Source organism: Tinamus guttatus, unplaced genomic scaffold (genome assembly GCF_059628265.1).
Source record: "Tinamus guttatus ecotype Peru unplaced genomic scaffold, ASM5962826v1 Tinamus_guttatus_pri_ptg000423l, whole genome shotgun sequence".
NCBI classification, from domain to species: Eukaryota; Metazoa; Chordata; class Aves; order Tinamiformes; family Tinamidae; genus Tinamus; species Tinamus guttatus.
In genome coordinates this window covers 3,258,997-3,272,321 of record NW_028288957.1, presented here as the reverse complement: position 1 = coordinate 3,272,321, position 13,325 = coordinate 3,258,997, and the positions used below count along the sequence as shown (strand labels likewise).

Sequence of the window (13,325 nt, the reverse complement as noted above, 5' to 3'; positions counted from 1 at the left end):
ATGAAGTTTAAATGGAAAGAGCTGAATGCCTGGAATTCTCAACTCCCTCCTTGTACAGCAAGCTGGCACAAGCTCTCCCCCACGCAAGACCAAAGCTGTTGGTGAGCGTAGGATATAGGTCCACCTTCCTATTAAGGATACGGCCGCTGATCTGGGTGATCCCTACAAGCAGTGCTGTGAGCCTCAGCAATGGCACCCCAGAGCTCACCTACATACCTGCGGGCAACGAAAGCACAGCCACTGCCAGCACTAACCCAGGCAAATAAGACCCTGGTTGGCCAAGGACACAGCCAACTTTGTTAGCCAGCTGAGTCAGGAGGCCCACAGCCACGTTCATAAGCCTTTCCTGTATTAGGATCAACACCTCAAGTACCTTGCACCAAACTCAGCAGTGCAATTCCTATACCATCAACGTTAACGTATTTCAAAAACATGTTCTTCATTAGCAAACTGCATCTTCCTCTATTTAAAGTCCACATGGCAGTGCATTTTGGAAGAGAGAAACCCACAAGTTCTTATGAAACCACAATGTTCTTCACTAGAGGTTCTTCTCTCGTATCCTTCACTCCACCACCTACCTGCTTGTGAGTTTTTAAGCAATTTTTACTTTATTTTGCTTTTAAATAAACTAACATCAATAAGTCTCAAAGTTCCAAAGAATTTCTCTCCATCTTTTCAAAATGTTCCACACACAACCTTCAGGTTAAATACCTCATTTTCCATTTCAGAAAAGATTCCTTTTTAGGCTATTAAGAAAACCATAACTCATGGGTACTCACAGATATTCTTCCAGTACGATTGGCTTCCTCTCTTTCAGCCAGCGCCCGCAAAAAGTTATCCTTGAGTTCTTTTCCTGCACTTGCTAGAGACCTGGAAAACAGCAGTACACAGATATTACTGGTACCAATTATTACTGTACATGTAGGGTTCAGTACCCTGCTGGGCTAAGTGCTCCATGAATGTAAAGAAATAGTCTTTGCCCTCAGGAGGTTAATTCCCCTTTTGCCTACCCAGACTTTGCATCCTTGCTGCAGTAACGCTTTTCATGCGCTTAACACCGTTCTTTAAAGTAAATGCTATTCCTGACATACTATATAGAATAGTCGTCAAAAGCAGAATACCGCTTACATATAGTTTTAATTATATACCAAGACGAATCAAGTACTTAATACATAACTACAGAATTATTGCCAAAACCGTGTTGACACAGGAATACTAAACTTGCACAGTGGACAAATATACACTTAAGCCAGCAAATATAGACTTAAGCCAGGAACTTATCAAATAAACTACTACATATTTAGACCATTGGGTGTGATAGGGTCAGTATACTTTCAGTATCTTGAATTACAAAACATGAAAAGGCAACCCAACTTTCCTTCCTGAAAATTAGGGAAAAAAAACCCAAGTACAGCAAAAAGGAATATTGACCTCAAAGTTCATCCTTAACTTTTCAACATGGTACCTGGGAACTTTTCAGATCTACTTCAAAAGGAAAGTACTAGAACTTCCCAGCCACTATCTTGATGCAAGAATTTCAATAAAAAGGAGCAATATTTGTAAACCTAAATAGATAAAGTACAATAAAGAACTTCATATCAAATATATATTGTGTGAAGTCTCAAATTAAAAAATGCCAGGAAAATTTTTAAAAATTCCCCCAGTAATTTCTTTAATGTAGAAGTCATTGGTAGCATCCTTAAAACTGTATGGGTGAAAAGCCTGCATCTGAGCTTCCCAAGTGTCATGTAAAGCAGTCAAGTCCGTCTCTGGCTACTTCACCAGCTGCTAGCCAGAAAGAGCGGAACTAGAAGCTGTTTCAGAAGTGCATCTGCTGCACTGTAAAAATAATAAAAAAAGCTAAATAGAATGACTAAACATATGGATTAAAATTCCTCAGTTAATTAGATATAAAAGAAGAAATGCAGTATCAAATCTTCTTCTTCCTGTCCAGTTAAGAACTCTAAATTAAGATTACCAGATTCTGTCTGGCAGATTTTAATATTAAATCGATACTAATGTTACATCTATGTTTACCAACTGTTCCACCTGACTTAGTTTTAAGCTTGTGGCTCTCATTTTAGGTCCAGACCAGGTTCTGATGCCTGAAATACCGTTTGTTTTTATCCACTTACAGCTAATGGTCTAATAAGAAGCATCACCATTCCTTAAAAAACTTGCTTTCTCTCACCCCTTGATCACCAACACAATTCTATCAACATGTTATATTTGAAATACCTGAACCACTTAAGGTAGTGAAACAAAACAAAAAAACATCACTCCATGGCTCAAATCAAGCCACAGTATTTCAGAAAAATATGTACATGTCATTGGCTCTCCTCCTCCATGTTAAAAATTGTGGAGTGACTGCGTGTCATAAAATAAAGATCCCAGTACATCACAAATGCAAGATAAACGGCATTCTATAATCCTTGAGCAAATTCCCTGGGATGGTATTTTACCATGCCTTACTTGTTAATGGACCTGTTGATGACTTAGAGTCTATCTCAGTAAGGTCACAGAATCACAGAATGGTTGAGGTTGGAAGGGACCTCTAGACATCATCTAGTCCAGCACTCCTGCTCCAGCAGGGACACCTAGAGCACATGGCATAGGGTGATGTCCAGGTGGGTTTGGAAGATCTGCAGAGAAGGAGACTCCACAGCCTCTCTGGGCAGTCTGTGCCAGGGCTCTGTCACCCTCACAGGAAAGAAGTTCTTCCTCATATGGAGGTAGAACTTCCTAAGGTCAACCTCTGAAAGGCCTAAGGTATGAATAAGAATCATCTTACATTTGTGCAAGATGTTTCAACACCTACAAAAGGAGGGCAAACAAAGATATAGCCTGAATTTTACTAAAATAAGCTTACTATCATAGGACTCATAGGATCATTATGGTTGGAAAAGACCTTTAAGATCACCGAGTCCAACCATAAGCCTCTCAACACCATACTGTTACACGTGTCCCTAAGCACCTCATCTGCACATTTCTTGAACAGTGCCAGGGACAGTGACTCCACCACTTCCTGGGCAGCCTATTCCAATGCTTGACTACTCTTACTGTGTAGAAATTTTTCCCTATATCTAACACCTGAACCTCCCTTGGCACAACTTGAGGCCATTTCCTCTTGTCCTGTCAGTAGGTATTCTGGAGAAGAGATCAATCCCCCCATAAGGGAAAAAAAAAAAAAAAACACACAATATTACAATTAAATTAAACATAGCACAGCTGATCTCATAATATCAGAGCACCAAGATTATTTCGAGCAGAGCATGCTGCTTTAACTGGCTGCTTTTTGTAATAAAGAGGGGGAGAAAAAGGCAAAAAAAAAAAGTATTTATATCTGAGAAATACACCACACACTTGTACCTTTGGAACATCTCTGGAGACACAGTTTTAGAAATTAATGTCATTTGACAGTGGCGTTATCACAAAGTCTGAATGGCCTAAAAGTATCAAACAAGGTCCAGAGACAAATGAGCGCAAAACCAATATGTCAAGTGTGTCCTCTGCACCATGCTCTTCCCCTCCACTATCCTCTAGTATCTAAGCAAGCATTCATGTTTCCTGAGGAAAAAATAAACAGCTACTTGGTGGACTTTCTACTTTTATTAACTGGCTATGACATGCTCCTTCATTTCCTGCCTTTATTTGCTTCGACTCACTCTTTTTCACTTCTTTGGCCCTTAGGACATGCAGGATGCTCCAGCACCTCACCAACACAGCTCCAACTTGTTCCAGCTTCAATTCCATCTCCTTTTTAGGGACTTGTCCACACAAGAAATTGCACCCATTTACCTCAAGGGAGGTTTTAAACTAACAGATTTTAAATAGAATAAAAGGTTATATGAGCATTCATAAGACTCAAGGCTCATTTCAGTGTCAAAGATGCATCAGTTGGGGATTAATTTGACTACATAAACTGTCCATAAGAAGCTGTGGACTTTTGCAGATTTAAACTTGCACTGAATTGATTTAAAAAAATAGTTTGATTTGCACATAAAGAATTGCATGCTTCTGCTAAGCTTACATAAAGCCATTAAAAAAGCAAACAAACAAACAGATGACATTCCAATCACATAAGGACCAAAACCTTTTACTTCAAATGCACAGCATTTATAGGACCATTGCACAAGCACGTTGCCAGGCATTCCCCGAGATGCAGCAGCTCGCACACGCATAGTGCTCCAGTTGGCCATCACAGCACAAGACTGGGAAGCAAAGATCAAGGCATTCCACGCCAGGAAAGTTCCCCCACGCACAAACGGGCTGCAATTTTGGGGTATGACTAGTCAGAAATTCCTAAAAGCTCCGTCAGTGTTTGCTCCACCTTCCTGCCAGGCAGCCAAGGGAGTTCTCCGAGCCAGGAGGAGCAGCAAGGAATTCTCTAGCACCCACCGAACACAGCTCCTGGCTAACGAGGGTTATTTCACATGCAGTCACCTGAAAAGTGACGTTTTTAGCAAACAGAGAAGGTGGCAGTTGCTCAAAGCTCTGTACATAGCTCTTCATGAACTAGAGAGTTGCAAAGCACATCCCAGCAATGCTATATGCAAAAGAGACTCCAGGGGGTTTTGCTTTTTCACACAAACTTGCAGCACTTGCAAAGGAGAGCAGAGAATAGGGGCCTGTCCAAACGAAGTTACAAGCCTCGGTGGCATCACACACACAGCTGCGATGTTAAATGAACTTGGCATGTGCCGACTGAAACCACTGCTACCATTCAGCTCATGCTGCAGGCTACTTACTGAAGGATGTTCCAGAGAAGCCCGTTCTTCCAAGGCAGCATTAGTTTTGCCATAATTATTACAAGAGGTGACTCTTGTATACCTACACACAGTTGCTTTTGCTACAGTTTCGATTCAATAGCAATACCCACTTTCATACTCGGTGGGAATCTGAGACACGGAGATTAGCAGCATATCCCAAGATATTATTACTGTGAGTAATCAAATGGGAAATGCTCTGTAACTAGTTCTTGTATTAATTATAACCTCTATATCAAGTTCCCTCCTTCTAAATATGTGTTCATCTGTACATAAAGAAAAAACAGTAAGAATGAGTCATACTCCTCTCTACAAAGTCCTTCAGTGGAAGGACCACTGAAAATAAATGCTACAGTCCAGCAAAAATAAACAGCATATTTTTCTTAAAAGATTTATTTGGGTGCAGAAACTCCTGGTGACATTAACTATTATCTATCAGCTGCCATTTCCAATTCTGTACCAGTTCTCATGATGCTCACGGTTTCTCTCAGGAAACCACGAACTGCCACGCTTTCTGGTTCCTGCCAAGCTGCTCTTCCTTTGGAGCACTAACAGCACCAAGGCTCTTACTCAACTTAGGGTAGGGCACCTTCATTCTTATTTTGATAGCTAAGCTGCCTTCCCTTCCCCCCCCCCCCCCATTTTCATCTGGTTCCCTAGGGTTTCATTTACTTGTTCTTTTTTCACATGTCTCACATGGCCTTTTCCAGAGAGCACTGGAGTCGCAGCTGGAAACAGAGCAGTGCAGTTGAGCCTTCAGGGCACCCTGGTGAGCTGAAGAATGCTTTTTATCAAACTGAGATAATGGGAAGAGCATCCAACAGTCCCACTGCTGTTCGCACAAACGTGAACTCGACGTTCCAGCTTCCCAGAAACCAGAATGGACATTCTCGCCTCACTTCTGCCACGCAGCTGTTTTGCAAACACCCGCCCAGGATTAGCTGGGAGGCAGGCCTAAGAACTCAGTCCAGAGGTTCTCCATCTTGAAACACGCTTTTGTTTTATTTTAAAAGTCTTAAGTATAAAGCTCCCAGTGCCATGCACTTGCAGCGCTGTGTCTTGAGGCACGACTACAACTCTGCTCCAAGACATCAGGTGTATAATGATTTTCTTTATAAGTACTGTCTTGCACAACAGCATGTAGACCAGCATGTAAGGCAGCCAAAGCCAGGGAAGCTGTGTGTGGCACAGCATTGCGAAAAGCTTGGGAAGCATTCAGACCTTGAGGAAATGAGGACTGAAATTCCCTCGTTAATGTTCCGTCATGTGAATTAGAAGCCTGACTTAAAAGGCTCGGTTCGTTTCTCCTGAGCCTGTCTCCTCCGCGAGCATGTGAGCAACTGCACCGCAGTACAATGTTATGTCCACAAACCGTTCGCTGCGGTTCTGCTGGCTGCCTTCTGGGGATATCGGGTTGGTTCTGGAGACCTATTAATCCATATTCTCACGCTTTCTTCAGTTTGACAGGCCTGACGCTGCCAGGGCACTTGCCCCCTTCAGCTGACACACAGAAGAGGAGGTGAGGTGCAGGAGACTCACGCAAGAGCAGCCAACAGCCAAAATCCCAGCAAAGGCTGGGAAAGGAAAAAAGCACTTGCCAGCTGCCAAGAGTGGCAGGGGGTATGGCCTGGCACAAAGGGAGATAGTATCATTGCTGTTGCAAAGACCAAAAAATTGTACATATCTTTTGCTTCAGCTGCATTTTGATGAAATATTACACAAAGTTACTCCAAACAGTAGCAATGCTAGATAGGTCTAAACATAACCCTCTAAGCACCACGATTACCTACATTCATTATAGATTTATCTCAATTTTAAAAGGAAAGGGTTTAAGAGATAATTAAAAAAACACACACACACAGATGTATAAGTAGTTGGCCAAATCCAACCCTCAGGGGTGCAGCCCTCTATTCTGCAGCAGTATTTCCAGTGTACTGTCAAGTGGTAAGGTAAAATAGGCACCTAAAATATCTCCTGAAATACTGAAATTGCAGTTTGGACTGGGTTTGGACAACTGCAAAGAAAGATGTGTCTACCTCATAGGAAAAGTAGTTCATCTCCAAATAAATACCATACAGGGTTGTTATAATTTATAATTCCCATTTTAAAACCTCCTTTTTTGGGTCAGCCTTGCCAAAACACAGGCTTGCTGATCATACTGTCCAACCTGACATGATGTCTTAACTTGCAGTAGCCGGGTGCTGTTAAAAGCAACAGCAAAAGTAAAAGCATCAAGTGGTCATGTAAAAGCCCTCTGCAAAACCTCCTCTGAACTCCCGAACCACAAGATCCCAACGTAGGAATACAGCTGAGGGCATGTGGACATCAAGAGCAGTGAAGCACGTGCTATTTCTTTAGTTGTGCACCTTCATTTTTCAAATACTTTTACGGCTTGTATCTGTGTTAAAAAAACAACCATCCTTAACAACAAGTAATTGGATCAGGAAATTATACAAGACACTTAAACTTTCAAACATTTTGACATTTTTGGCATGTATCCATTTGTAAAACCTGTTGTAAAATTCTTGACTGTTACTTAAATAATCAGGCATAAAGGAAATGCCTTTGGACAGACCTTGATACCATATATTTTATTGTTTAATAAAATGAACAAGTAACTGCAAAAACTGTACTTACTACATGATACTTGAACCTCCGTGGAGTAAATGGTACTTTAAAAAACGTGGGGGTTGCTCATGCCCTCCTCTGCAACAGTTTCCATAGCTCTCCCGGGCTTGGCTGGCGCTGAGCAGCCCACACCTGACCAAACACTGGCACTGATAGTTCAAACAGAGCTACCAGCACCGCACTCCTGTCACTTATCCAACATTCACTAACTTGCAGAATGGGGGTTTTTTTCCCATTCCTTTATCAGCTCTGGGCTAAGGTTGCAGAAAACACTGCTGCCAGTTTAAAACAAGTTCGGGGGAAACCTTAGTGATTTTCCTAGCACAGCTATGGCAGCTCACCATCTGTCAAGAGATAACTGTGTCCTGTATGTTGCATCTTGTATGTATGTATCTGTGTCCTGTATGTATATTTCGGATCAGAGAACTGGACTTGCAATGGTTTCTCAAGCAAACCCCACTCACACTACTTTAGGAAGGATATTTATGCGGAAAAGAAGAACTGAGGTGCTTTTCTCCCCACAAAAAAAACCTTGTATTTTCATGAACTATCTTCACACTGCACAGAAGCAACATCTGTATTTCCTAGCCTTTTTTAGTCGATTTTAATGGGCAGTGAAAAACTGCAGAAAAGGCTTTGAAGCCTCATCTTGCAGGACAGAGTCGAGGGCATGGGAACTATCCAAGCACCTTATGCGGCCGCATGCTGGCTGCAGAGGATGCACCCCAGGTCCCTCAGTGCTGCAAACCTGCCTTTGGGATAGCTACAGTGCAGATATGCTTTTAAGATGAAATTCTAAACAGGGAGTCCTAGACTCCCTGAAGAGTTAAATTTCAACCTATAAGTCAAGTTCCATATTCCTAAAAATATCACCTTTTTAAGAAAATTACCAATTCAATAAGACGTAATGATATTCCTGAGATAAATGTGTTTCTCTGGTTTTAATGTTCAATAAGAAGAAAGAGGTTGTTCATATATATCATTAAGTCATCAACACACGTTACCAGAAAAAGATTTTCCTTAAGATATAAATTTAAAAAAAATAATATTTTAAGCCAAGAAGGTGACTGTTGTGTTTGAACTTCCCTGTAACAGATATGCTCCAGTGTGACCAGTGGGTAGGCACTATCACAGCACGTTTATGGACACCTACCCTCAAACGATTCCCATAGCCACAGGAATGTCTCACGAGCCATGTCCGTTAGTTTCGGTGCTGTCTGGAGTGACCGAGCTAGCACAGAGTTGCCCAGGGGGCAGGGGCGACCTGTCCAAACCACCAGTGGCCATTGAGAAGGTCTTCCAAAGACATGGGCCTGAGCTAACTACCTGCACCAACTGCTACTTCGTGCCTGTGGTTTTCAAGTCACGTGAAGAACTGAACATTTCCTGCTTAATATAAATGGGTCTAAAGGTGGTTGTGGGATGTCTGATCTCACCAAGAAATACGTGTTTCACAGGTGGTTAGAGCAAGGGAACTGAGAGTCAGAACTGAGTTGCTCAGGCATCACATGTACACAACCAGCAGGACAACTTGCCCAGGCTAAGATGAGCATTTACAACATCTACCTCTCCCTGTCACACAAGAACTTGAATTCAGTGCTAAGTAAAAGAAAGCACCTCTAAACCTTAAGCATTTTTATCGTGTGTGACTACAGTTCTGGCAACCCAACAGAACTTGGAAATGGGATATTACTTGTAATGGAGAAATTTATCCCTGGAAATAAAGACACTTATCAAGATTTGGACAGCATTCACTGGAGAGGCCTAAGTGGATTAACAAGAAACCCCAATGCACTTGCAGCCTTTCTCATACAAAGCCAAATGATTTTACTAATCTTAAGAGTGAAAACTTTGCTCCAAACTTGTAGATTTTAGAGAAAACTCTAAGAAACAACCTCTAACTCTTAAATCACATTTTTCCTTCTCTACATCCCAACCCTTCATTTCTAATTGACATGAGTCAGAAAAACTCCAATTCCAATACAAGCAGAATTTACTACAATGAAATGAAAGACTGCATTCCGAGCAGGCAAGAAGAGAGAAATCGTCTTTAAAGAAATTGGTTCCACGCCACAGCTGGTCCAATGCACTACGCAGTGCTGCCGACTGGTCCCGCATCGCAGTTCCACAAATGCTAGGCACAGTTCTGCCGGGAGTCCCATTAATTTCTGATGGAAATTAGGCTGAAGCAATGGATAGCTAGCACAAACACTTGGCAAAAAAGTATTAACATGGACTGGGAAAAACAGAGCCCACCTGTTTGCTCCACCTTCCAAAGACTTCTGTTTTAATGTCTTATTTTTCTGGAGGGGGGAGTATTTCTAAAGCAGGAAGATATAAGGCAACCTGCTTCAACAAGGTGCTCTTATCTTTGGGTGTGCTTGGCTGGCCGACCATTCCCCACTTCAATTAGTTGGCTGCCATTACGCAAATGAGCAGGAAGCCAGGAGCCGGGCACCTGTGTTTGCCTGGGCACTCCATACTGCCCCGGAGGCCCCGAGCCCTCTCATGTGGCAGGCAGGCACGCGGGGGCTGCTCCGCTCGGCTTCCAGGAGGGCTGCTCAAGCCGTAGCAAGTGTTAGAAAGGATTCGAGGTAACCCCAGGGTTAGATGTGGTCTTACAGCTGAGAACAGAAACACCCCATGGTATGGAAAACACTGCGCTGAATGCTGCTGCTGACCTGCGCCCACATAGTTTATACATACGGGACAGCAGGATAGGCTCGGCCTCAACCCTCTGTGCTGACCTTCAGACATGGGGAGCGAGTCCTTCCGGCTCCTTGACAGCAGCTTGCACTCCCTCAGATCCTCTCCTCCACAGTTTCTCAATAAACACACGCCGTTTATTCCCTACAGAGCTGAGCATCTGCAGTAAGATGGCACAAAACTAATTCCCAAATCTGCAGAGGCAGTGAGCAGAGTATATGCCCCGAGAAATATGTGCATTCCAAGGCGTTTTGAAACAGACACTAACAGCTGCACCTCTCCAGGTTTACCTTGCGAGCTCCTGTCTTAAACCAAACAAACCATAGACCTGGACTTCTAGAGAAGCCTGACCCTCCTATGTGATGACAGTGAAAATACCACAAGAGTATTGAGCAGCTGTGCCAAGACACCAGTGAAAGCAGATCAGCAGCGCTCAGATAATGCACTGTGTGTTACCAAGCAACACTGCTCCGAAGTGAACAGGCAGGGACCAATTAATTACGTGGCGCACAAGAGTCACATCATGCAAAAAGAGAGTAATACAGAAGTTCTAAAAAATAATCGTGCTGGGCTGCTAGGCAGGCTGGCAAGTACGGACAGGAGAGCAAACCAGCAACCAAAGCAGATCCAGGGCACAGATCTTGCAAGCAGCAATTCACCTGCTAGGAAAGCACCGCAACGGCCAACGCTGGTATTTGGGCGCATCGGCACCTGCTCAGCAAGCTGCTACATTATCAGCTGCTCACAGTAGGGACAAGAAGGGGGACAGTCTGTCCAGCCTGTAGCTGCCTGAAAGCATCCCCTGGAGAGGAAGCCAGCAGCCAGCTCAGGGCAGCTTCGCCGTGCCGGGCACTCATGTACATACATACCTCTGGCCATAGAATTTTAGACTCATTTCCTCTGGTCACTAGTACAAGGAAATAGTTCCCATTTGCTGGTATGTACTGCCTTAGCTGTTGGGATTCTTTGAGGCTCCTTAAACCAACATGATTTATATAAAAAAAGATGAGATTTCTTTGTTTTCTTACATCTAAATGACTAATACACTGTCAGCTTTCACCAACATAAAGCTATTTGGCTGTAAAACTGAAACAAGGAAATTTCCTCAAGTCAAACGACGGAGAAGGAGATTAAGAGGTCTCTGGAGACTGAGAGAGTTGAACTCCAACTGAGCAGAGGCTTTGGTAACACAGGCAAGTGTCTCCTCCCAAGACCAGCTGAGTTTCAGGCCAGGGCTGGGAACATTTCACAGCCTTCTTTACTCGCCCATTCCATCTTCCATCCTCTGAACAGATTTCTTTGGCAGGGGCTCTCTAATGCCTTTATCAAGATGACCAGTCCATAAGCATAGCCAAGCAGAGAGCCTCCATCATGGGGCCTAATGTGTAAGCCACAACCCTGTTCTTCCACGGCTGCTTGACAGAAATGCTTTTCAGCTCTTTGCACACTTCGAGGGGGCTATATGATAACCACTGCCTCTACAAGCACTAAGAAACAAAAGCAGAATGCTCAAATTAGATGGAGGGAAGCCCCCTGAGCACGGAGCGTGCCAGCCTCTCACCCAGCTCCGCTGCTCTGGGCTATGTCCTAGTGCAACCCCAGCAAGGCGCTGTGAAGACGGCGGGTCAGCGGGCACGTTGCCTGCAGCAGCACGGCCTCGGCCCCCACGAGCACCTGCAGCAGCCGCAGGCGCTCACCCACAAGCACCGGACCACACTGCCCCCAAGGAGGTGAACCTCCTTTGCTCCAGCTTTCTGCATGGATTTATACTTCCAAATCATGTCCTGCAGCATAAGATACACGTACTCATACTCTCTTCCCACTCCCAAGCTGCATCCCCAAGACAATACACAAAATTGAACGTAAATCAAATACATTTTCCCTCTGTTACAGACCTGCATCACATTTTGCTTACGATTTTCAAAGATTGAGTCTGCAATTGTATAAACTGGTCTGTGTTTTTCTTAAAATTGTCTTATCAAGTTGAAAGGAGGGGAAAAAGTCCGCTTTCAGATGGACTTAGCAGCTGGGTTAAAATTTACCCTTGAATAAAAAGGAGATAGAGTTTCATTTGGAAATGCTGACACATATTTTAATGCCCCCAAAAAAGTTCAATTAAAATATTCACACTTAGTTGCTAACTCAAGATATCTCCTTCTAGAAGATACAAGTTACAAAATTAAAATAAAATAATATCTCTACATAGACCTGCAAAAACTGTAGCAAGTAAAACACAAGCAACCCCCAAACATTTTGAGGACAGAAGCAGTTACAGCATAGTTCTATTGAACCTTATTGACAGAGTCGGCTATTTTTAAAGCCTTAGCAAGTACACCATTAAAAAAAGACTGAAAAAAAAATGTGAAAGCCCAATATTGTATGGCTACAATTTTCCAAAATACTAACTGAAAATTATGCCCGATTTCTGCAGAAGTCCCATGCATTTAAATCCAGTGGGATTTGCAATGTGACTACAAGGTTGTGACTAATTCCTTATACTCCTGCTATTTTCACTCCTCTCCTTCACGAGCTAGTGTAAGCCCTTTTTTCCAGTAGTGTCAACAAAAGTAACTAACAGTACAGTACAAAAATCTAGGTAACCTTTTTATGGAGCTCTAAACTAGATTTAGAGATCCTTTTGGAGACTTGAATGCTGGAAAAGTGACACCTTCTTACTGCAGCCTCCAAAAATATTTATTTTTAACCCTTGCTTAAAAAGTAGCTTGGAGATCTGGGGAGAATGTGCAAAATGCGCTTATTAATCAACTGTGACAGTTTCCATGGTCATTTTTCTGGAAGGTATCATTTTTGACTTAATAGGAAATAAAATGAAAGCAAGAGGAGAAATCTCGCATTAAGACATTGGCCATGAGCAGCCTAATGCCTGAAGCAAACTACATGATTTGGCCTTGGCCAATCTAACCCTTGTTTCAGCCCCATGCAAGTCAGCTATGACTCAGATAGCCAACCAAAGGAAGTCCCTTTGGGCCAGCAGAGATGCTTCTGATAACAGCAACTGAAGAACTGGAAAGCGCCATGCGCAGGATCATGTTTTCATACACAATGTCTGCTGTGCAGCAGGCTTGTGAGCCGTGAACAAGCGTCACTGATAACATTATAAATGCTGTCTTTGGAAACGTAAATAACGTTGCGTTGGCAAACAACTACTCCACTTTGCTTTCAGCGCCACATTTGGATTCCAAGCTACAAGCACACAGCATAATG

At 43.0% G+C, this 13,325-nt stretch overlaps 1 protein-coding gene across 1 annotated transcript in view; it reads right to left on the bottom strand.

The window, feature by feature from the left end:
* CFAP299 (cilia and flagella associated protein 299) overlaps positions 1-13,325 on the bottom strand; it is a 169,241-nt gene that overhangs the window by 113,525 nt on the left and 42,391 nt on the right. Inside the window, exon 3 of the mRNA XM_088531504.1 lies at positions 780-870. Within this exon, the coding sequence (XP_088387630.1) occupies positions 780-870 (91 nt within the window). The remainder of the gene's footprint in view (positions 1-779; positions 871-13,325) is intronic.